This window comes from Nerophis ophidion, linkage group LG03 (genome assembly GCF_033978795.1).
Source record: "Nerophis ophidion isolate RoL-2023_Sa linkage group LG03, RoL_Noph_v1.0, whole genome shotgun sequence".
Lineage (NCBI taxonomy): Eukaryota > Metazoa > Chordata > Actinopteri > Syngnathiformes > Syngnathidae > Nerophis > Nerophis ophidion.
This window is the reverse complement of record NC_084613.1, coordinates 2052067-2076828: the sequence shown is the minus strand read 5'-3', so window position 1 is coordinate 2076828 and position 24762 is coordinate 2052067. Positions and strand designations below refer to the sequence as shown.

Below are 24762 nucleotides of genomic sequence, written 5' to 3'. Positions count from 1 at the left end.
AATAATAGTTCAAACTTAAAATGGACAGTTGATCTTGAAATTTAAGTGTTAAAATAAAAATTAAAAAAACTAATAAAAATGCGTCACTTTATGAGTGGGGAACCTTTCGGATCTCAAATATATTTAGTAGGATTTTATTTAACTTTTCACTGTGATTACTCAAAAATATTAAATAGTTAAAATCAATGGTGTCCTGCATTATTGATCTTTGAGGACTTTCATTGCTAAATAAAGGAACTCTCCTGAAGGAATCAATAAAGTACTATCTATCTATCTATCTATCTATCTATCTATCTATCTATCTATCTATCTATCTATCTATCTATCTATCTATCTAAATACTGCATATTTCAGTTTTACTATAAAAAACAAAGTTGTCTTTGACAGAAAAGGCATAAAACCTTATTTGTTTTACTTTATATCAACCTCAAGTTGATATAGAGATTTACTGTAAGCATTAAATAAATAAAAAAAATAAATAATAATTTGACTTATTTTTAACATTTTAGTGACTGAGACCCTCTATGCTCCCCAGGAGCCCCAAGGATAAAAAAAAAAAATCCATATATTTTGTTATGGTTTGAAAATGAAAAATATCAAAATGGCCCCCGCATGTTTACATTTTTCCGTGTGCTGGCCTCTGTGGAAAAAGTTTGGACACCCCTGTTTTACAGTAAAATTTGGGGTGGAAAAGCTCGGTTGGTAGAGCGGCAGTGCCAGCAACTTGAGGGTTGCAGGTTCGATCCCCGCTTCCCCCATCTTAGTCACTGCCGTTGTGTCCTTGGGCAAGACACTTTACCCACCTGCTCCCAGTGCCACCCACACTGCTTTAAATGTAAGAATGAGATATTGGGTTTCACTATGTAAAGCGCTTTGAGTCACTAGAGAAAAAACACTATCTAAATATACTTCACTAAAATTGTCAGTTTTACCAGAAAATCTTTGTGACAAACTCTCGCTGTCGTGCGGGTTCCATGGACCACCAAGGAAGGACATGATTGATCAGAATTGACTTTTGTTTATTTTTTTAAATAAACCTCAGTCTCAGAAGAAATGTGTTTGACTTTATTCTTATTCTTTGGTGCCTAAATGTCATAAAAGTCAATCAAATAACTAAAACACAAAATAATGTACAATATTACCGAGGTTTTCATTTGCCACAGTTCTAGTACGACTCGTCTTTTACCACAAATATTTATTGGTTTTCATTCACGGTCTTGGTTTTAGTATGACTTTTTTTATTGAGTGCAACTGCAAAATAATAAAACAAGAGTAAATAAACAAAGAGAAACGTGATATTAAATGTTCATTTGGATGCACTTCATGTTGTTTTCTGTATGTAAACTATCATTATACTTATAAAATGTGTTATTTTCATATATTAATTGAATGTATTGAATTTATTTTTCTTCTAGAAAAATCGATGGATCTAATTTTTGGTTTTCATACAATTCGGTTTTCAACGGACCTTTTAAAACCAAAGTATACAAAATTATTTGCTAATTACATTGTTTTAAAATTAAATTGAAAAATACTGAAGTGTAAATAGTAAAAATAAAATTTGTAAGTGGAATTAGCATCACATTACTTTGTTATTGATTAATTATTGGACAATTAATTACTATGTTATCAATTTTGTCAAAAGAATTACAAATAGGAATACAAAGTGAGTACATGTTTGTAGTTCATGTAGAAAATGCATTTTAAATAATAAAACTAGCAGTAAAAATGTATTTACTTTCCAAAAGAATTAAAATCACTGAAGTGTAAATATTAAAAATGTTTACCAAAAGTAAAAAATGTAATAATGGACAATTTAATATATCATTTCTAAATGCATTTATTTAATTGGCTTTGTATTTATTAATTTTTGTCACAAAAAGAACAAATTAAAATACAAAATAAGAACATATTTCATATATAAAATGTATTTTGAAGAATATTAAAAAAAAACAAAAAGAAATAATACTCATAGAAATGTGATCACCTTACAACTGATTGAGGCATCACAACATATCATAGCAATGCTCATATCAAAATCTGGATTTGCAAACATATAAGTACAATATTTTTATTGTTTCTTAGATTTAAAAACTATTTGATGTAATATATATATATATATCCATCCATCCATCCATTTCCTGCCGCTTATTCCCGTTCTGGGTAGCGGGGGGCGCTGGCGCCTATCTCAGCTACAATCGGGCGGAAGGCAGGGTACACCCTGGACAAGTCGCCACCTCATATATATATATATATATATATATATATATATATATATATATATATATATATAATTAATGTATTTATATATATATATATATATACTGATTAAATATGAAGCCAAATTAAATAAAAACAATTATAAATAATACATTAAACTGTCCATATATATATATATATATAAATACATTTATATACTGTATATAAATAACACATTAAACCGTCTATATATATATATATATATATATGTGGGTGTGGGAAAAATCAAAAGACTACTTCATCTCTACAGAAGTGTTTCATGAGGGGTTCCCTCAATCATCAGGAGATTTTCCTCCTGATGATTGAGGGAACCCCTCATGAAACACTTCTGTAGAGATGAAGTAGTCTTGTGATTTTTCCCACACCCACATAATATATATATATATATATATATATATATGTATATATATATATATATATATATATATATATATATATATAATATACATACACACATACATATTGTATTTAAAAACAAGTACAATATTTTGGTTGTTTTAGATTGAAAAAAAAAAAAAGAAATGGTAGATACAGTATACACTTTTGATCGTACATGGCCACAATGCCCCCAGTGGCTAAGATGTGCATGTGCAAGTAGATGCTGTGTTGTCCAGCACCATGTACCTTGTCACCCGCCATGTACCTTGTCACCCGCCATGTACCTTGTCACCGCCATGTACCTTGTCACCTGCCATGTACCTTGTCACCCGCCATGTACCTTGTCACCTGCCATGTACCTTGTCACCCGCCATGTACCTTGTCACCTGCCATGTACCTTGTCACCCGCCATGTACCTTGTCACCCGCCATGTACCTTGTCACCTGCCATGTACCTTGTCACCCGCCATGTACCTTGTCACCCGCCATGTACCTTGTCACCCGCCATGTACCTTGTCACCCGCCATGTACCTTGTAACCCGCCATGTACCTTGTCACCCGCCATGTACCTTGTCACCCGCCATGTACCTTGTCACCCGCCATGTACCTTGTCACCCGCCATGTACCTTGTCACCAGCCATGTACCTTGTCACCCGCCAGGACCTTGAAGGACGCCATGACCTGGTCCGCCGTGTCCGTGTCGGCCGTCTCGCGGGACATGAAGTCGATGAAGGCCTGGAAGGTGACCACGCCCATGCGGTTGGGGTCCACCACACTCATGATGCGGGGCAAACTCACTCTCACCCTGGGGGGGGGGGGGGGGGGGGGGGGCACACAACTCATGTCAGGACTGCACAATTACATGATGTACATCACCAGAAGGACTGCAGGGTCACATGATGTACATTACTAAACTGGCTAGGAGAAAGACTGCAGGGTAACCGATGGAGACCAGGTGTGTGAGTGTGTTACCAGGTTGTAACTGATGGAGACAAGGTGTGTGAGTGTGTTACCAGGTTGTAACTGATGGAGACAAGGTGTGTGAGTGTGTTACCAGGTTGTAACTGATGGAGACAAGGTGTGTGTGAGTGTGTTACCAGGTTGTAACCGATGGAGACAAGGTGTGTGAGTGTGTTACCAGGTTGTAACCGATGGAGACAAGGTGTGTGAGTGTGTTACCAGGTTGTAACTGATGGAGACAAGGTGTGTGAGTGTGTTACCAGGTTGTAACTGATGGAGACAAGGTGTGTGAGTGTGTTACCAGGTTGTAACTGATGGAGACAAGGTGTGTTGAGTGTGTTACCAGGTTGTAACTGATGGAGACAAGGTGTGTGAGTGTGTTACCAGGTTGTAACTGATGGAGACAAGGTGTGTGAGTGTGTTACCAGGTTGTAACTGATGGAGACAAGGTGTGTGAGTGTGTTACCAGGTTGTAACCGATGGAGACAAGGTGTGTGAGTGTGTTACCAGGTTGTAACCGATGGAGACAAGGTGTGTGAGTGTGTTACCAGGTTGTAACTGATGGAGACAAGGTGTTGTGAGTGTGTTACCAGGTTGTAACCGATGGAGACAAGGTGTGTGAGTGTGTTACCAGGTTGTAACTGATGGAGACAAGGTGTGTGAGTGTGTTACCAGGTTGTAACTGATGGAGACAAGGTGTGTGAGTGTGTTACCAGGTTGTAACTGATGGAGACAAGGTGTGTGAGTGTGTTACCAGGTTGTAACTGATGGAGACAAGGTGTGTGAGTGTGTTACCAGGTTGTAACTGATGGAGACAAGGTGTGTGAGTGTGTTACCAGGTTGTAACTGATGGAGACAAGGTGTGTGAGTGTGTTACCAGGTTGTAAACGATGGAGACAAGGTGTGTGAGTGTGTTACCAGGTTGTAACCGATGGAGACAAGGTGTGTGAGTGTGTTACCAGGTTGTAACCGATGGAGACAAGGTGTGTGAGTGTGTTACCAGGTTGTAACTGATGGAGACAAGGTGTGTGAGTGTGTTACCAGGTTGTAACCGATGGAGACAAGGTATGTGAGTGTGTTACCGGTTGTAACCGATGGAGACACGGTGTGTGAGTGTGTTACCAGGTTGTAACTGATGGAGGACAAGGTGTGTGAGTGTGTTACCAGGTTGTAACTGATGGAGACAAGGTGTGTGAGTGTGTTACCAGGTTGTAACCGATGGAGACAAGGTGTGTGAGTGTGTTACCAGGTTGTAACCGATGGAGACAAGGTGTGTGAGTGTGTTACCAGGTTGTAACTGATGGAGACAAGGTGTGTGAGTGTGTTACCAGGTTGTAACTGATGGAGACAAGGTGTGTGAGTGTGTTACCAGGTTGTAACCGATGGAGACAAGGTGTGTGAGTGTGTTACCAGGTTGTAACTGATGGAGACAAGGTGTGTGAGTGTGTTACCAGGTTGTAACCGATGGAGACAAGGTGTGTGAGTGTGTTACCAGGTTGTAACTGATGGAGACAAGGTGTGTGAGTGTGTTACCAGGTTGTAACTGATGGAGACAAGGTGTGTGAGTGTGTTACCAGGTTGTAACCGATGGAGACAAGGTGTGTGAGTGTGTTACCAGGTTGTAACTGATGGAGACAAGGTGTGTGAGTGTGTTACCAGGTTGTAACTGATGGAGACAAGGTGTGTGAGTGTGTTACCAGGTTGTAACCGATGGAGACAAGGGTGTGTGAGTGTGTTACCAGGTTGTAACTGATGGAGACAAGGTGTGTGAGTGTGTTACCAGGTTGTAACTGATGGAGACAAGGTGTGTGAGTGTGTTACCAGGTTGTAACCGATGGAGACAAGGTGTGTGAGTGTGTTACCAGGTTGTAACTGATGGAGACAAGGTGTGTGAGTGTGTTACCAGGTTGTAACTGATGGAGACAAGGTGTGTGAGTGTGTTACCAGGTTGTAACTGATGGAGACAAGGTGTGTGAGTGTGTTACCAGGTTGTAACCGATGGAGACAAGGTGTGTGAGTGTGTTACCAGGTTGTAACTGATGGAGACAAGGTGTGTGAGTGTGTTACCAGGTTGTAACCTGATGGAGACAAGGTGTGTGAGTGTGTTACCGGTTGTAACCGATGGAGACAAGGTGTGTGAGTGTGTTACCGGGTTGTAACTGATGGAGACAAGGTGTGTGAGTGTGTTACCAGGTTGTAACTGATGGAGACAAGGTGTGTGAGTGTGTTACCAGGTTGTAACTGATGGAGACAAGGTGTGTGAGTGTGTTACCAGGTTGTAACTGATGGAGACAAGGTGTGTGAGTGTGTTACCAGGTTGTAACTGATGGAGACAAGGTGTGTGAGTGTGTTACCGGGTTGTAACCGATGGAGACAAGGTGTGTGAGTGTGTTACCGGGTTGTAACTGATGGAGACAAGGTGTGTGAGTGTGTTACCAGGTTGTAACTGATGGAGACAAGGTGTGTGAGTGTGTTACCAGGTTGTAACTGATGGAGATAAGGTGTGTGAGTGTGTTACCGGGTTGTAACCGATGGAGACAAGGTGTGTGAGTGTGTTACCGGTTGTAACCGATGGAGACAAGGTGTGTGAGTGTGTTACCAGGTTGTAACTGATGGAGACAAGGTGTGTGAGTGTGTTACCAGGTTGTAACCGATGGAGACAAGGTGTGTGAGTGTGTTACCAGGTTGTAACTGATGGAGACAAGGTGTGTGAGTGTGTTACCAGGTTGTAACTGATGGAGATAAGGTGTGTGAGTGTGTTACCAGGTTGTAACTGATGGAGACAAGGTGTGTGAGTGTGTTACCAGGTTGTAACTGATGGAGACAAGGTGTGTGAGTGTGTTACCAGGTTGTAACCGATGGAGACAAGGTGTGTGAGTGTGTTACCAGGTTGTAACTGATGGAGACAAGGTGTGTGAGTGTGTTACCAGGTTGTAACCGATGGAGACAAGGTGTGTGAGTGTGTTACCAGGTTGTAACTGATGGAGACAAGGTGTGTGAGTGTGTTACCAGGTTGTAACCGATGGAGACAAGGTGTGTGAGTGTGTTACCAGGTTGTAACTGATGGAGACAAGGTGTGTGAGTGTGTTACCAGGTTGTAACCGATGGAGACAAGGTGTGTGAGTGTGTTACCAAGTTGTAACTGATGGAGACAAGGTGTGTGAGTGTGTTACCAGGTTGTAACCGATGGAGACAAGGTGTGTGAGTGTGTTACCAGGTTGTAACTGATGGAGACAAGGTGTGTGAGTGTGTTACCAGGTTGTAACTGATGGAGACAAGGTGTGTGAGTGTGTTACCAGGTTGTAACCGATGGAGACAAGGTGTGTGAGTGTGTTACCAGGTTGTAACCGATGGAGACAAGGTGTGTGAGTGTGTTACCAGGTTGTAACTGATGGAGACAAGGTGTGTGAGTGTGTTACCAGGTTGTAACTGATGGAGACAAGGTGTGTGAGTGTGTTACCAGGTTGTAACCGATGGAGACAAGGTGTGTGAGTGTGTTACCAGTTGTAACTGATGGAGACAAGGTGTGTGAGTGTGTTACCAGGTTGTAACCGATGGAGACAAGGTGTGTGAGTGTGTTACCAGGTTGTAACTGATGGAGACAAGGTGTGTGAGTGTGTTACCAGGTTGTAACTGATGGAGACAAGGTGTGTGAGTGTGTTACCAGGTTGTAACCGATGGAGACAAGGTGTGTGAGTGTGTTACCAGGTTGTAACCGATGGAGACAAGGTGTGTGAGTGTGTTACCAGGTTGTAACTGATGGAGACAAGGTGTGTGAGTGTGTTACCGGGTTGTAACCGATGGAGACAAGGTGTGTGAGTGTGTTACCGGGTTGTAACTGATGGAGACAAGGTGTGTGAGTGTGTTACCAGGTTGTAACTGATGGAGACAAGGTGTGTGAGTGTGTTACCAGGTTGTAACTGATGGAGATAAGGTGTGTGAGTGTGTTACCGGGTTGTAACTGATGGAGACAAGGTGTGTGAGTGTGTTACCAGGTTGTAACCGATGGAGACAAGGTGTGTGAGTGTGTTACCAGGTTGTAACTGATGGAGACAAGGTGTGTGAGTGTGTTACCAGGTTGTAACCGATGGAGACAAGGTGTGTGAGTGTGTTACCAGGTTGTAACCGATGGAGACAAGGTGTGTGAGTGTGTTACCAGGTTGTAACTGATGGAGACAAGGTGTGTGAGTGTGTTACCGGGTTGTAACCGATGGAGACAAGGTGTGTGAGTGTGTTACCGGGTTGTAACTGATGGAGACAAGGTGTGTGAGTGTGTTACCAGGTTGTAACTGATGGAGACAAGGTGTGTGAGTGTGTTACCAGGTTGTAACTGATGGAGATAAGGTGTGTGAGTGTGTTACCGGGTTGTAACTGATGGAGACAAGGTGTGTGAGTGTGTTACCGGGTTGTAACTGATGGAGACAAGGTGTGTGAGTGTGTTACCAGGTTGTAACTGATGGAGACAAGGTGTGTGAGTGTGTTACCAGGTTGTAACTGATGGAGATAAGGTGTGTGAGTGTGTTACCGGGTTGTAACTGATGGAGACAAGGTGTGTGAGTGTGTTACCGGGTTGTAACTGATGGAGACAAGGTGTGTGAGTGTGTTACCAGGTTGTAACTGATGGAGACAAGGTGTGTGAGTGTGTTACCAGGTTGTAACTGATGGAGATAAGGTGTGTGAGTGTGTTACCAGGTTGTAACTGATGGAGACAAGGTGTGTGAGTGTGTTACCAGGTTGTAACTGATGGAGACAAGGTGTGTGAGTGTGTTACCAGGTTGTAACTGATGGAGACAAGGTGTGTGAGTGTGTTACCAGGTTGTAACTGATGGAGACAAGGTGTGTGAGTGTGTTACCAGGTTGTAACTGATGGAGACAAGGTGTGTGAGTGTGTTACCAGGTTGTAACTGATGGAGACAAGGTGTGTGAGTGTGTTACCAGGTTGTAACTGATGGAGACAAGGTGTGTGAGTGTGTTACCAGGTTGTAACTGATGGAGACAAGGTGTGTGAGTGTGTTACCAGGTTGTAACCGATGGAGACAAGGTGTGTGAGTGTGTTACCAGGTTGTAACTGATGGAGACAAGGTGTGTGAGTGTGTTACCAGGTTGTAACCGATGGAGACAAGGTGTGTGAGTGTGTTACCAGGTTGTAACTGATGGAGACAAGGTGTGTGAGTGTGTTACCAGGTTGTAACTGATGGAGACAAGGTGTGTGAGTGTGTTACCAGGTTGTAACCAATGGAGACAAGGTGTGTGAGTGTGTTACCAGGTTGTAACTGATGGAGACAAGGTGTGTGAGTGTGTTACCAGGTTGTAACTGATGGAGACAAGGTGTGTGAGTGTGTTACCAGGTTGTAACCAATGGAGACAAGGTGTGTGAGTGTGTTACCAGGTTGTAACTGATGGAGACAAGGTGTGTGAGTGTGTTACCAGGTTGTAACCGATGGAGACAAGGTGTGTGAGTGTGTTACCAGGTTGTAACTGATGGAGACAAGGTGTGTGAGTGTGTTACCAGGTTGTAACTGATGGAGACAAGGTGTGTGAGTGTGTTACCAGGTTGTAACTGATGGAGACAAGGTGTGTGAGTGTGTTACCAGGTTGTAACTGATGGAGACAAGGTGTGTGAGTGTGTTACCAGGTTGTAACTGATGGAGACAAGGTGTGTGAGTGTGTTACCAGGTTGTAACTGATGGAGACAAGGTGTGTGAGTGTGTTACCAGGTTGTAACCGATGGAGACAAGGTGTGTGAGTGTGTTACCAGGTTGTAACTGATGGAGACAAGGTGTGTGAGTGTGTTACCAGGTTGTAACCAATGGAGACAAGGTGTGTGAGTGTGTTACCAGGTTGTAACTGATGGAGACAAGGTGTGTGAGTGTGTTACCAGGTTGTAACCGATGGAGACAAGGTGTGTGAGTGTGTTACCAGGTTGTAACTGATGGAGACAAGGTGTGTGAGTGTGTTACCAGGTTGTAACTGATGGAGACAAGGTGTGTGAGTGTGTTACCAGGTTGTAACTGATGGAGACAAGGTGTGTGAGTGTGTTACCAGGTTGTAACTGATGGAGACAAGGTGTGTGAGTGTGTTACCAGGTTGTAACTGATGGACATAAGGTGGGTGAGTGTGTTACCAGGTTGTAACCAATGGAGACAAGGTGTGTGAGTGTGTTACCAGGTTGTAACCAATGGAGACAAGGTGTGTGAGTGTGTTACCAGGTTGTAACTGATGGACATAAGGTGGGTGAGTGTGTTACCAGGTTGTAACTGATGGAGACAAGGTGTGTGAGTGTGTTACCAGGTTGTAACTGATGGAGACAAGGTGTGTGAGTGTGTTACCAGGTTGTAACTGATGGAGACAAGGTGTGTGAGTGTGTTACCAGGTTGTAACCGATGGAGACAAGGTGTGTGAGTGTGTTACCAGGTTGTAACTGATGGAGACAAGGTGTGTGAGTGTGTTACCAGGTTGTAACTGATGGAGACAAGGTGTGTGAGTGTGTTACCAGGTTGTAACTGATGGAGACAAGGTGTGTGAGTGTGTTACCAGGTTGTAACTGATGGAGACAAGGTGTGTGAGTGTGTTACCAGGTTGTAACTGATGGAGACAAGGTGTGTGAGTGTGTTACCAGGTTGTAACTGATGGAGACAAGGTGTGTGAGTGTGTTACCAGGTTGTAACTGATGGAGACAAGGTGTGTGAGTGTGTTACCAGGTTGTAACTGATGGAGACAAGGTGTGTGAGTGTGTTACCAGGTTGTAACTGATGGAGACAAGGTGTGTGAGTGTGTTACCAGGTTGTAACTGATGGAGACAAGGTGTGTGAGTGTGTTACCAGGTTGTAACTGATGGAGACAAGGTGTGTGAGTGTGTTACCAGGTTGTAACTGATGGAGACAAGGTGTGTGAGTGTGTTACCAGGTTGTAACTGATGGAGATAAGGTGTGTGAGTGTGTTACCAGGTTGTAACTGATGGAGACAAGGTGTGTGAGTGTGTTACCAGGTTGTAACCGATGGAGACAAGGTGTGTGAGTGTTTTACCAGGTTGTAACTGATGGAGACAAGGTGTGTGCGTGTGTTACCAGGTTGTAACCGATGGAGACAAGGTGTGTGAGTGTGTTACCAGGTTGTAACCGATGGAGACAAGGGTGTGTGAGTGTGTTACCAGGTTGTAACTGATGGAGACAAGGTGTGTGAGTGTGTTACCAGGTTGTAACTGATGGAGACAAGGTGTGTGAGTGTGTTACCAGGTTGTAACTGATGGAGACAAGGTGTGTGAGTGTGTTACCAGGTTGTAACTGATGGAGATAAGGGTGTGTGAGTGTGTTACCAGGTTGTAACTGATGGACATAAGGTGGGTGAGTGTGTTACCAGGTTGTAACTGATGGAGACAAGGTGTGTGAGTGTGTTACCAGGTTGTAACTGATGGAGACAAGGTGTGTGAGTGTGTTACCAGGTTGTAACTGATGGAGACAAGGTGTGTGAGTGTGTTACCAGGTTGTAACTGATGGAGACAAGGTGTGTGAGTGTGTTACCAGGTTGTAACCGATGGAGACAAGGTGTGTGAGTGTGTTACCAGGTTGTAACTGATGGAGACAAGGTGTGTGAGTGTGTTACCAGGTTGTAACCGATGGAGACAAGGTGTGTGAGTGTGTTACCAGGTTGTAACCGATGGAGATAAGGTGTGTGAGTGTGTTACCAGGTTGTAACCGATGGAGACAAGGTGTGTGAGTGTGTTACCAGGTTGTAACCGATGGAGACAAGGTGTGTGAGTGTGTTACCAGGTTGTAACCGATGGAGACAAGGTGTGTGAGTGTGTTACCAGGTTGTAACCGATGGAGACAAGGTGTGTGAGTGTGTTACCAGGTTGTAACTGATGGAGACAAGGTGTGTGCGTGTGTTACCAGGTTGTAACTGATGGAGACAAGGTGTGTGAGTGTGTTACCAGGTTGTAACTGATGGAGACAAGGTGTGTGAGTGTGTTACCAGGTTGTAACCGATGGAGACAAGGTGTGTGAGTGTGTTACCAGGTTGTAACTGATGGAGACAAGGTGTGTGAGTGTGTTACCAGGTTGTAACCGATAGAGACAAGGTGTGTGAGTGTGTTACCAGGTTGTAACTGATGGAGACAAGGTGTGTGAGTGTGTTACCAGGTTGTAACCGATAGAGACAAGGTGTGTGAGTGTGTTACCAGGTTGTAACTGATGGAGACAAGGTGTGTGAGTGTGTTACCAGGTTGTAACCGATGGAGACAAGGTGTGTGAGTGTGTTACCAGGTTGTAACTGATGGAGACAAGGTGTGTGAGTGTGTTACCAGGTTGTAACTGATGGAGACAAGGTGTGTGAGTGTGTTACCAGGTTGTAACTGATGGAGACAAGGTGTATGAGTGTGTTACCAGGTTGTAACTGATGGAGACAAGGTGTGTGAGTGTGTTACCAGGTTGTAACTGATGGAGACAAGGTGTGTGAGTGTGTTACCAGGTTGTAACCGATGGAGATAAGGCAGGACTTGAAGTCGTCGGGGTCCATCACTCCTGTTCTCTTCTAGAAGGTGAGGTGGACAAGAAGAGAGGACACACACAGAAGGACAGGAAGTCGAAAGGAAAAGAAGGGGAGGAGCCACATTTGGATACAAGTACAAGTACAAGTGGTGAAGTGGAAAAGGAAAGATAAGAAGCAGGAAGGAAAGAAGAAGAAGAAGAAGAAGAAGAAGAAGAGTGACACGTCAGGTAGGGGGCGGAGCCAGGACAGTACCTGTGCATCGTTGGCGATGTCAAAGCCCAGACTGATCAGGCAGGCCTTGAACTCTTCTGCACCCAGGGAGCCCGAGTGGTCCTGGGTGGGGTGGTGATGGTGGTGTGGCAGTGAGGGGGTCGAGGGGGGGAGGGGCGGGGGGTCCGGCCGCACGCCATGCAGCAACACGTACGGTGTGGGGGTGTGGGCCAAAGGGGTGGGGGTGTACCATGCATGGGGGGGGGGGGTGATGTGAGCGTGCAGGAGACAAGCAGAGAAGACAGGATTAGCATGTGGGCGGAGCCTTTACCAAAGTGCCTGTGGTAGTACATGCATCTCACATCAGTACTACAATAGTACATTAGTACATTACTACATTAGTACATGCATCTCATAAACATTGTATGCAGAACACTCCCCTTTAGAGTAGTCAGTGTACAGCTTGTACAGATGTATTATTAGCACACAAACATTGTTGTGTAAACGTGTGGCAACACAAGTGAGTAGCATCAAGTAGCGTTTGGTTGTAAGTACTAGTGACTGGTAGTGGTTAGTTGCATTTAATGAGTAGTGGCTAGTAGTGGTTAGTGGCATCTAGTTATTAGAACCAGCAGATAGCTGTGGCTAACAGTGGCTACTAGCGGTTAGGGAGTAGCTGATAGTTGTGGCTTGTAGTCGCCTACTAGAAGATAGTTGTGGCTGACAGTGGTTACTAGCGGTTAGAGAGTAGCTGATAGTTGTGGCTAATAGCTGCTAGTTATGGCTTGTAGTCGCCTACTAGAAGATAGTTGTGGCTAACAGTGGCTACTACCGGTTAGAGAGTAGTGATAGCTGTGGCTAATAGCTGCTAGTTATGGCTTGTAGTCGCCTACTAGAAGATAGTTGTGGCTAACAGTGGCTACTAGCGGTTAGAGAGTAGTGATAGTTGTGGCTAATAGCTGCTAGTTATGGCTTGTAGTTGCCTACTAGAAGATAGTTGTGGCTAACAGTGGCTACTACCGGTTAGAGAGTAGTGATAGCTGTGGCTAATAGCTGCTAGTTATGGCTTGTAGTCGCCTACTAGAAGATAGTTGTGGCTAACAGTGGCTACTAGCGGTTAGAGAGTAGTGATAGTTGTGGCTAATAGCTGCTAGTTATGGCTTGTAGTCGCCTACTATAAGATCGTTGTGGCTTACAGTGGCTACTAGTGGTTAGGGAGTAGCTGATAGTTGTGGCTAATAGCTGCTAGTTATGGCTTGTAGTCGCCTACTAGAAGATAGTTGTGGCTGACAGTGGCTACTAGCGGTTAGAGAGTAGCTGATAGTTGTGGCTAATAGCTGCTAGTTATGGCTTGTAGTCGCCTACTAGAAGATAGTTGTGGCTAACAGTGGCTACTAGCGGTTAGAGAGTAGCTGATAGCTGTGGCTAATAGCTGCTAGTTATGGCTTGTAGTCGCCTACTAGAAGATAGTTGTGGCTAACAGTGGCTACTAGCGGTTAGAGAGTAGTGATAGTTGTGGCTAATAGCTGCTAGTTATGGCTTGTAGTCGCCTACTAGAAGATAGTTGTGGCTGACAGTGGCTACTAGCGGTTAGAGAGTAGCTGATAGTTGTGGCTAATAGCTGCTAGTTATGGCTTGTAGTCGCCTACTAGAAGATAGTTGTGGCTAACAGTGGCTACTAGCGGTTAGAGAGTAGCTGATAGCTGTGGCTAATAGCTGCTAGTTATGGCTTGTAGTCGCCTACTAGAAGATAGTTGTGGCTAACAGTGGCTACTAGCGGTTAGAGAGTAGTGATAGTTGTGGCTAATAGCTGCTAGTTATGGCTTGTAGTCGCCTACTATAAGATCGTTGTGGCTTACAGTGGCTACTAGTGGCTAGGGAGTAGCTGATAGTTGTGGCTAATAGCTGCTAGTTATGGCTTGTAGTCGCCTACTAGAAGATAGTTGTGGCTAACAGTGGCTACTAGCGGTTGGAGAGTAGCTGCTAGTTGTGGCTTGTAGTCACCTACTAGAAGATAGTTGTGGCTTACAGTGGCTACTAGTGGCTAGGGAGTAGCTGATAGTTGTGGCTAATAGCTGCTAGTTGTGGCTTGTAGTCGCCTACTAGAAGATAGTTGTGGCTGACAGTGGCTACTAGCGGTTAGAGAGTAGCTGATAGTTGTGGCTAATAGCTGCTAGTTATGGCTTGTAGTCGCCTACTAGAAGATAGTTGTGGCTAACAGTGGCTACTAGCGGTTAGAGAGTAGCTGATAGCTGTGGCTAATAGCTGCTAGTTATGGCTTGTAGTCACCTACTATAAGATAGTTGTGGCTAACAGTGGCTACTAGCGGTTAGAGAGTAGCTGATAGTTGTGGCTAATAGCTGCTAGTTATGGCTTGTAGTCGCCTACTAGAAGATAGTTGTGGCTAACAGTGGCTACTAGTGGTTAGGGAGTAGCTGATAGTTGTGGCTAATAGCTGCTAGTTATGGCTTGTAGTCGCCTACTAGAAGATAGTTGTGGCTAACAGTGGCTACTAGTGGTTAGGGAGTAGCTGATAGTTGTGGCTAATAGCTGCTAGTTATGGCTTGTAGTCGCCTACTAGAAGATAGTTGTGGCTAACAGTGGCTACTAGCGGTTAGAGAGTAGCTGATAGTTGTGGCTAATAGCTGCTAGTTATGGCTTGTAGTCACCTACTAGAAGATAGTTGTGGCTAACAGTGGCTACTAGCGGTTAGAGAGTAGTGATAGCTGTGGCTAATAGCTGCTAGTTATGGCTTGTAGTCGCCTACTAGAAGATAGTTGTGGCTAACAGTGGCTACTAGCGGTTAGAGAGTAGTGATAGTTGTGGCTAATACCTGCTAGTTATGGCTTGTAGTTGCCTACTAGAAGATTGTTGTGGCTGACAGTGGCTACTAGCGGTTAGAGAGTAGCTGATAGTTGTGGCTAATAGCTGCTAGTTATGGCTTGTAGTTGCCTACTAGAAGATAGCTGTGGCTGACAGTGGCTACTAGCGGTTAGAGAGTAGTGATAGCTGTGGCTAATAGCTGCTAGTTATGGCTTGTAGTCGCCTACTAGAAGATAGTTGTGGCTAACAGTGGCTACTAGCGGTTAGAGAGTAGCTGCTAGTTGTGGCTAATAGCTGCTAGTTATGGCTTGTAGTCGCCTACTAGAAGATAGCTGTGGCTGACAGTGGCTACTAGCGGTTAGAGAGTAGCTGATAGTTGTGGCTAATAGCTGCTAGTTATGGCTTGTAGTCACCTACTATAAGATAGTTGTGGCTAACAGTGGCTACTAGCGGTTAGAGAGTAGTGATAGCTGTGGCTAATAGCTGCTAGTTATGGCTTGTAGTCGCCTACTAGAAGATAGTTGTGGCTAACAGTGGCTACTAGCGGTTAGAGAGTAGTGATAGCTGTGGCTAATAGCTGCTAGTTATGGCTTGTAGTCGCCTACTAGAAGATCGTTGTGGCTTACAGTGGCTACTAGTGGTTAGGGAGTAGCTGATAGTTGTGGCTAATAGCTGCTAGTTATGGCTTGTAGTCGCCTACTAGAAGATAGTTGTGGCTAACAGTGGCTACTAGCGGTTAGAGAGTAGCTGATAGTTGTGGCTAATAGCTGCTAGTTATGGCTTGTAGTCACCTACTATAAGATAGTTGTGGCTAACAGTGGCTACTAGCGGTTAGAGAGTAGCTGATAGTTGTGGCTAATAGCTGCTAGTTATGGCTTGTAGTCACCTACTATAAGATAGTTGTGGCTAACAGTGGCTACTAGTGGTTAGAGAGTAGTGATAGTTGTGGCTAATAGCTGCTAGTTATGGCTTGTAGTTGCCTACTAGAAGATAGTTGTGGCTAACAGTGGCTACTAGCGGTTAGAGAGTAGTGATAGCTGTGGCTAATAGCTGCTAGTTATGGCTTGTAGTCGCCTACTAGAAGATAGTTGTGGCTAACAGTGGCTACTAGCAGTTAGAGAGTAGTTGATAGTTGTGGCTAATAGCTGCTAGTTATGGCTTGTAGTCGCCTACTAGAAGATAGTTGTGGCTAACAGTGGCTACTAGCAGTTAGAGAGTAGTTGATAGTTGTGGCTAATAGCTGCTAGTTATGGCTTGTAGTCGCCTACTATAAGATAGTTGTGGCTAACAGTGGCTACTAGCGGTTAGAGAGTAGTGATAGCTGTGGCTAATAGCTGCTAGTTATGGCTTGTAGTCGCCTACTAGAAGATAGTTGTGGCTAACAGTGGCTACTAGCAGTTAGAGAGTAGTTGATAGTTGTGGCTAATAGCTGCTAGTTATGGCTTGTAGTCGCCTACTAGAAGATAGTTGTGGCTTACAGTGGCTACTAGTGGTTAGGGAGTAGGTTATAGTTGCAGGTATTGCAGCTAGTGGTTAGTTAGTATTGGGTAGTTGTGGTTGGTACTATAGAGTTGTGGTTAGTAGCTGGTAGTAGTGGCTAATTGTGGCTCATAGCATATATTAGTGGCTAGTTGTGGTTAGTAGCGACTAGTTATAGATAGTACCAGTTAGTTGTTGCTAATTGTGGCTACTAGTGGTTAGGTAGTAGCTGCTAGAAGTGGTTATTGCCACTAGTTATGACGAGTACTGTAGCCAAAATTATCGCCAATGGTAGCCAGCACAGGCTGCTTCTAGTTGGGACTATTAGTGGCTACTAGAGGTTAGTTAGTATTGGATAGAAGTAGCTAATTGTGGTTAGTAGTGGCTAGTAGCATCAAGTAGCTTTTGGTTGTAAGTACTAGTGACCGGTAGTAGTTAGTTACATTTAGTGAGTAGTGTCTAGTAATGGATTACTGACCCTGTCAAAGTGGTTGAAGGAGGCCCGGAACTCGTTGAGCTGCTCCTGGCTGATGCCTTTGGCGTCTCGCGTCAAGATTTGGTTCTCGATCTCGTTGATGGTGCGGGCGATGGTGGTGAGCAGCTGCTCCCAGCCCACTCGGATGTGCTGCAATCATTTAGTGAGGATCTGATACTTGAAGAACTTGCAGGAAAATAGATGGATTGTCTTCCTGGAACATTAGTCTGACATTTCTAATGTTCAGACAAATGAGTTTTGACAGAGCCACAGCTTTTATCTAATCCATTATTATTATTATTAGGGACCGATGTCCCTTTGGGACAGAGGACCATATTGAATTTCTAGCGTTTTATTAGTATTATTCTTCATTATTAACTGTTGCCTCTTTGAGCTGTAATTTGACCCCCTTAACATGCTTCAAAACTCACCAAATTTGACACACACATCAGGACTGGTGAAAATTGCGATCTAATCAAAAAACCAAACCTCAAAACTTAAAATTGCCCTCTAGCACCCCCTAGGAAGAAAACCCAGACAAAACTGTCGCTAACTTCCAGCAGGAATGTCGTAGAAACATGAAACAAAAACTTCTATGTAGGTCTCACTTAGACCTATATTTCATACACTGACACCAGCTAAAATCCACAGGAAGTTTGTAATTCCCACTTCAATACAAAAGTTGGCTAAAAAAATGTTGCTTTTTTTCAAACATTATTTCCTCTGAGGCCGTTTGTCGTTTCCGCTTCAAATAAACACAGAGAGAGATTGAACCCTTCTGATTAAAAGTTGATGAAAGAGTTTTAATTACTACCCCTGTTTGGATTTTATGAACCCGCAAAGAACCGGTGCGCTGCTGCTGTTCTGCTACTTCTGTCAAAAAATGGTGGCTTCCTGCTTAGACAAAATGAAACAAAAACTTCAATGTAGGTCTCACTGAGACCTATATTTCATACACTGACGGCCCCCAACTCAAATCAACAGAAAGTTTGCTATTCCCACTTCAATACAACAACTGCATTACATTCACCATGCATTAGAGTCTCAAAATGGCGGCACTAATGTTATACTATGAGACTGATGTATAACACATGTGTATACTACTTTTTCTCTGTGTAATAATCCATCCATCCATCTTCTACTGCTTATCTGGGCTTGGGTCGCGGGGGCAGCAGCCAAAGCAGTCCCGTCCATTGCTGCTTGCAGCTTTAATTATTATTATTATTATTATTTGTAAGAACACAATACATCCCAGACTTTGAGTGTCTAAATGAGACATACAATCCAGATGAGGCGCCCCTTATGGGTCCTCAAAGTATTGTCACCACTGCTAAATCCCACCCGGGACCCTGCAAAGACATTTAAATAATGGCGGCCATAATCTTACCTCAAGTTGAGGAGTTTGATTACCTGGGAGGAGTCTTGTTCATGAGCGAGGGTGAGGGCATGGTGAGGTCGACAGGTGGATCGGTGCGGCGTCTGCAGTAATGCGGACACTGTATCGATCCGTTGTGGTGAAGAAGGAGCTGAGCCGGAAGGCAAAGCTCTCAATTTACCGCTCGATCTATGTCCCCATCCTCACCTATGGTCATGAGCTTTGGGTCATGACCGAGAGGACAAGATCACGGGTACAAGCGGCCCAAATAAGATTCCTCCATGGAGTGGCAGAGCTCTCCTTTAGAGAATAGGTGAGAAGCTCTGTTATTCGGGAGCAGCTCAAAATAAAGCTGTTGCTCCTCCACAAGGAGAGGAGCCGGATGAGGCTGTTCTGGCGTCTGGTATGGATGCCTGCCCGGACGCCTCCCGGGGCACGTCCGACCCATAGGAGGTCACGAGGAAGACCCAGGACACGTTGCAGTGCTGGTCTGGCCTCAGGATCCCCCGGGAGGAGCTGGACAAGGTGGTTGTGGAGAGGAAAGTCTGAGCTTCTCTGCTTAGGCTGCTGCCCCCGCGACCCGACCTCGGATAAGCGGAAGAAGATGGATGGATGGATGGCGGTCATCATTTATCAAACAATATCATCAAATTCAACACACTTCTTAGTACTTTGAAGGTGTGCAAGAGAGTTACTTTGAAGAGCTGTGGGAGAAACTTCAAGTTAATCTGAAAAGTCCTTTTTGGACTCAAAATTTGTGGTTAAATAACTGCTCGACTATGTGATGCATTTGTTATCACACTAACAGCACAGTGAATGTACACCATAAAGATTCATGTTTTCACACATTTTCACCCTATTATGTGCAGCACTTTACATGCAGAAGGGGATTTGTCATGACTGCTGAACAACCTGCATACTATTTAGGTACAGTAGTGTGTACTCTATTTGTACAGGACTATTACAACATAATGTATACCTCCATGTGTAATGATAGTATAGTACTATTAGAAGATGCTGTACCTCCATGGTGTATGTATAGTACTATTAGAAGGTAGTGGTGTGTGTATAGTACTATTAGAAGGTAGTGGTATATGTATAGTACTATTAGAAGGTAGTGGTATATGTATAGTACTATTAAAGATGCTGTACCTCCATGGTGTATGTATAGTACTATTAGAAGGTAGTGGTGTGTGTATAGTACTATTAGAAGGTAGTGGTATATGTATAGTACTATTAGAAGGTAGTGTGGTGTGTATAGTACTATTAAAGATGCTGTACCTCCATGGTGTATGTATAGTACTATTAAAAGGTAGTGGTGTATGTATAGTACTATTAGAAGGTAGTGATGTATGTATACTACTATTAGAAGGTGGTGTGGTGTATATAGTACTATTAGAAGGTGGTGTGTACCTCCATGGTGTATGTATAGTACTATTAGAAGGTGGTGTGGTGTGTATAGTACTATTAGAAGGTGGTGTGGTGTGTATAGTACTATTAGAAGGTGGTGTGGTGTGTATAGTACTATTAGAAGGTGGTGTGGTGTATATAGTACTATTAGCAGGTGGTGTGTATAGTACTATTAGAAGGTGGTGTGGTGTATGTATAGTACTATTAGAAGGTGGTGTGGTGTATGTATAGTACTATTAGAAGGTGGTGTGGTGTATGTATAGTACTATTAGAAGGTGGTGTGGTGTGGTGTATGTATAGTACTATTAGAAGGTGGTGTGGTGTATGTATAGTACTACTAGAAGGTGGTGTGGTGTGTATAGTACTATTAGAAGGTGGTGTGGTGTGTATAGTACTATTAGAAGGTGGTGCGGTGTGTATAGTACTATTAGCAGGTGGTGTGGTGTGTATAGTACTATTAGAAGGTGGTGTGGTGTGTATAGTACTATTAGCATGTGGTGTTTACCTCCATGGTGTATGCATAGTACTATGAGAAGGTGGTGTAGTGTGTATAGTACTATTAGCAGGTGGTGTGTACCTCCATGGTGTATGTATAGTACTATTAGAAGGTGGTGTGGTGTGTATAGTACTAGTACTATTAGAAGGTGGTGTATACCTCCATGGTGCATGTATAGTACTATTAGAAGGTGGTGTAGTGTGTATAGTACTATTAGCAGGTGGTGTGTACCTCCATGGTGTATGTATAGTACTATTAGAAGGTGGTGTGGTGTGTATAGTACTATTAGCAGGTGGTGTATACCTCCATGGTGTATGCATAGTACTATTAGAAGGTGGTGTGGTGTGTATAGTACTAGTACTATTAGAAGGTGGTGTGTATAGTACTATTAGGAGGTGGTATGTACCTCCATGGTGTATGCATAGTACTATTAGAAGGTGGTATGGTGTGTATAGTACTAGTACTATTAGAAGGTGGTGTATACCTCCATGGTGCATGTATAGTACTATTAGAAGGTGGTGTAGTGTGTATAGTACTATTAGCAAGTGGTGTATACCTCCATGGTGTATGTATAGTACTATTAGCAGGTGGTGTGGTGTGTATAGTACTATTAACAGGTGGTGTATACTTCCATGGTGTATGTATAGTACTATTATCAGGTGGTGTGTATAGTACTATTAACAGGTGGTGTATACCTCCATGGTGTATGTATAGTACTATTAGCAGGTGGTGTGGTGTGTATAGTACTATTAACAGGTGGTGTATACCTCCATGGTGTATGTATAGTACTATTAACAGGTGGTGTAGTGTGTATAGTACTATTAACAGGTGGTGTATACCTCCATGGTGTATGTATAGTACTATTAACAGGTGGTGTAGTGTGTATAGTACTATTAACAGGTGGTGTATACCTCCATGGTGTATGTATAGTACTATTAACAGGTGGTGTAGTGTGTATAGTACTATTAGCAGGTGGTGTGTATAGTACTATTATCAGGTGGTGTGTATAGTACTATTATCAGGTGGTGTATACCTCCATGGTGTATGTATAGTACTATTAGCAGGTGGTGTAGTGTGTATAGTACTATTAACAGGTGGTGTATACTTCCATGGTGTATGTATAGTACTATTATCAGGTGGTGTAGTGTGTATAGTACTATTAACAGGTGGTGTATACTTCCATGGTGTATGTATAGTACTATTATCAGGTGGTGTATACCTCCATGGTGTAGTTGGTGTGCTTGTTATCGAAGATGAGCGCGGCCTGTATGAGTTTGTGGTCTCCCTCCAGCTGCTCGATCTTTGGCTTGTAGTTGACGATGCTGTTCTCGTACTGGTGCAGGTGTGTCAGCTGGTCCTCCAAGGTGCCGTGCAGCTCCATGGAGATGTAGCCGATTTCCTGCACGGGACAACAAAACCTTACAGAGGACGGGAAAAAACCAAACAACCTGCAGCCAATTTAGCGAAGGGCAGAGTTTGCTGGTACTGACCTCCATCTTGGTCTGGATCCAGGGCCCGATGACATTGGCCTGGTTGGCAAACTGCCGACGCAGACGCTCGTTGTTCTGCTGCCGGGCGTGTTCCTCCATGAGGGCCTGGTCTCGCTGAGGAACCAGCTGGCGCACCTACAAGCACACGGGAGGGAGAATTAGAGGAATAGAGAAGATGAAAGGGAAAGGTCTACAAAAGCAAATAACCCAGGGGTCTAAAAACATTGGCATCGACAGCTGTGGCTGTAGGCAACCTCTTGACAAACTCTTTTTTAAAAATGAACTCCACAAGAGGGCAGTCGGTGCATTTGCAGCATGATGAGTGTTCAGCACCGAGCAGCTTCATCTTAAGGTGGAGGCCCGGGTGGGAATGTTGGGAAAGTGGGTGGTGTTTCTATCAGTCTACCAGGACAACTGCGGCTAAAATGTACAAACCCCGTTTCCATATGAGTTGGGAAATTGTGTTAGATGTAAATATAAACAGAATACAATGATTTGCAAATCCTTTTCAAGCCATATTCAGTTGAATATGCTACAAAGACAACATATTTCATGTTCAAACTCATAATTAACTTAAAAATTTGATGCCAGCAACACGTGACAAAGAAGTTGGGAAAGGTGGCAATAAATACTGATAAAGTTGAGGAATGCTCATCAAACACTTATTTGGAACATCCCACAGGTGTGCAGGCTAATTGGGAACAGGTGGGTGCCATGATTGGCTATAAAAACAGCTTCCCAAAAAATGCTCAGTCTTTCACAAGAAAGGATGGGGCGAGGTACACCCCTTTGTCCACAACTGTGTGAGCAAATAGTCAAACAGTTTAAGAACAACCTTTCTCAAAGTGACATTGCAAGAAATTTAGGGATTTCAACATCTACGCTCCATAATATCATCAAAAGGTTCAGAGAATCTGGAGAAATCACTCCACGTAAGCGGCATGGCCGGAAACCAACATTGAATGACCGTGACCTTCCATCCCTCAGACGGCACTGTATCAAAAACCAACATTAGTCTCTAAAGGATATCACCACATGGGCTCAGGAACACTTCAGAAAACCACTGTCACTAAATACAGTTTGTCGCTACATCTGTAAGTGCAAGTTAAAGCTCTACTATGCAAAGCGAAAGCCATTTATCAACAACATCCAGAAACGCCGCCGGCTTCTCTGGGCCCGAGATCATCTAAGATGGACTGATGCAAAGTGGAAAAGTGTTCTGTGGTCTGACGAGTCCACATTTCAAATTGTTTTTGGAAATATTCCACACCGTGTCATCCGGACCAAAGGGGAAGTGAACCATCCAGACTGTTATCCACACAAAGTGTAAAAGCCAGCATGTGTGATGGTATGGGGGTGCATTAGTGCCCAAGGCATGGGTAACTTACACATCTGTGAAGGCACCATTAATGCTGAAAGGTACATACAGATTTTGGAACAACATATGTTGTCATCTAAGCGCTGTCTTTTTCATGGACGCCCCTGCTTATTTCAGCAAGACAATGCCAAGCCACATTCAGCACGTGTTACAACAGCGTGGCTCTGTAGTAAAAGAGTGCGGGTACTTTCCTGGCCCGCCTGCAGTCCAGACCTGTCTCCCATGGAAAATGTGTGGTGCATTATGAAGTGTAAAATAGGACAGCGGAGACCCCGGACTGTTGAAGGACTGAAGCTCTACATAAAACAAGAATGGGAAAGAATTCCACTTTCAAAGCTTCAACAATTAGTTTCCTCAGTTCCCAAATGTTTATTGAGTGTTGTTAAAAGAAAAGGTGATGTAACACAGTGGTGAACATGCCCTTTCCCAACTACTTTGGCACGTGTTGCAGCCATGAAATTCTAACATATTATTTGCAAAAAAAAAATAAAGTTTATGAGTTTGAACATCAAATATGTTGTCTTTGTAGCATATTCAACTGAATATGGCTTGAAAAGGATTTGCAAATCATTGTATTCTGTTTATATTTACATCTAACACAATTTCCCAACTCATATGGAAACGGGGTTGTACAAATACTTGCAGTGTGTATATTGTACATATTACATATTGTTTTGAAGGTGTCTGTTACTACATTGTAAATAGAGTTGCAGTGTGTATATAAAAAGTTGATGGAGGGTTTTGAAGTTGTTTTAGTGGACTTTGAAGACTACAACAGTGACTCCCATTATCTGCATCTTTCAAGCATTTTTTTATCATCTTCAAAATCGTACAAATTCCACAAAAAAACTTCAGATCCCCTTCAACACTTGTCATACTGTTGTTTACTTTCAACTCATCAGCGCTATTAATGCTGACTCAGCAGTTTGCTCCTTTGGCTATTACAAAATTGCTAGTGTTGCTGCTGTGTCGAACAATATAGTGGTTCAGAAAGGAGCACCTCACATCATTAGTCAAGTTCCAAAAGAAGCAATGGAGTAGTTTTTTTTAACCTTGTCCCATTTGGCGTTGATCTCCGGGGGGTTGATGGTGGTGTAGGGGTTGGTTCTGGCCATGTTGACGTGGTAGGTCTGCACGATCTTAGCGATCTCGTTGTGGATGCCCAGGATGGCCTGGCGCTCTTTGTCGGCATCGGGCAGCGTGGCCTTGAACTGCTCGTGGGCCGTACTTAGTCCCTGAGACAGCACGCAGACAAGCATGTTAGAATAAAGAAACATAAGAGAGGTGCTCTGACTGGTGTACTGACCTGGATCTCTTCAATGGTGTGGACTATGAAGGAGTCCTGCAGGTCCTCCATGGCGCCCTCCATCCAGTTGTTGAATGGCGCCGCTCTTTTGGCGAACTCCAGGTACAACTGGTCGATGGTCTCCAGCAGCTTCTCTGTTCTCTGCAAGACGGTTCACACTTTTTGCAGGGATCTTGGCTCCTGGTCTTATTAAGAACTTTTCCACTGCAGGGACTTTCAAACTTACGCACTTACTGT

The 24762-nt window shown here is 43.6% G+C and overlaps 1 protein-coding gene across 1 annotated transcript in view; it reads right to left on the bottom strand.

Annotated features, from left to right (window-relative positions):
* The window catches only part of actn1 (actinin, alpha 1), a 101610-nt gene that overhangs the window by 1478 nt on the left and 75370 nt on the right, over window positions 1-24762 (bottom strand). Inside the window, 9 exon segments of the mRNA XM_061893882.1 lie at window positions 3282-3422; window positions 3424-3441; window positions 12060-12125; window positions 12336-12416; window positions 17074-17220; window positions 21571-21750; window positions 21842-21976; window positions 24272-24454; window positions 24526-24666. Of these exon segments, the coding sequence (XP_061749866.1) occupies window positions 3282-3422; window positions 3424-3441; window positions 12060-12125; window positions 12336-12416; window positions 17074-17220; window positions 21571-21750; window positions 21842-21976; window positions 24272-24454; window positions 24526-24666 (1092 nt within the window).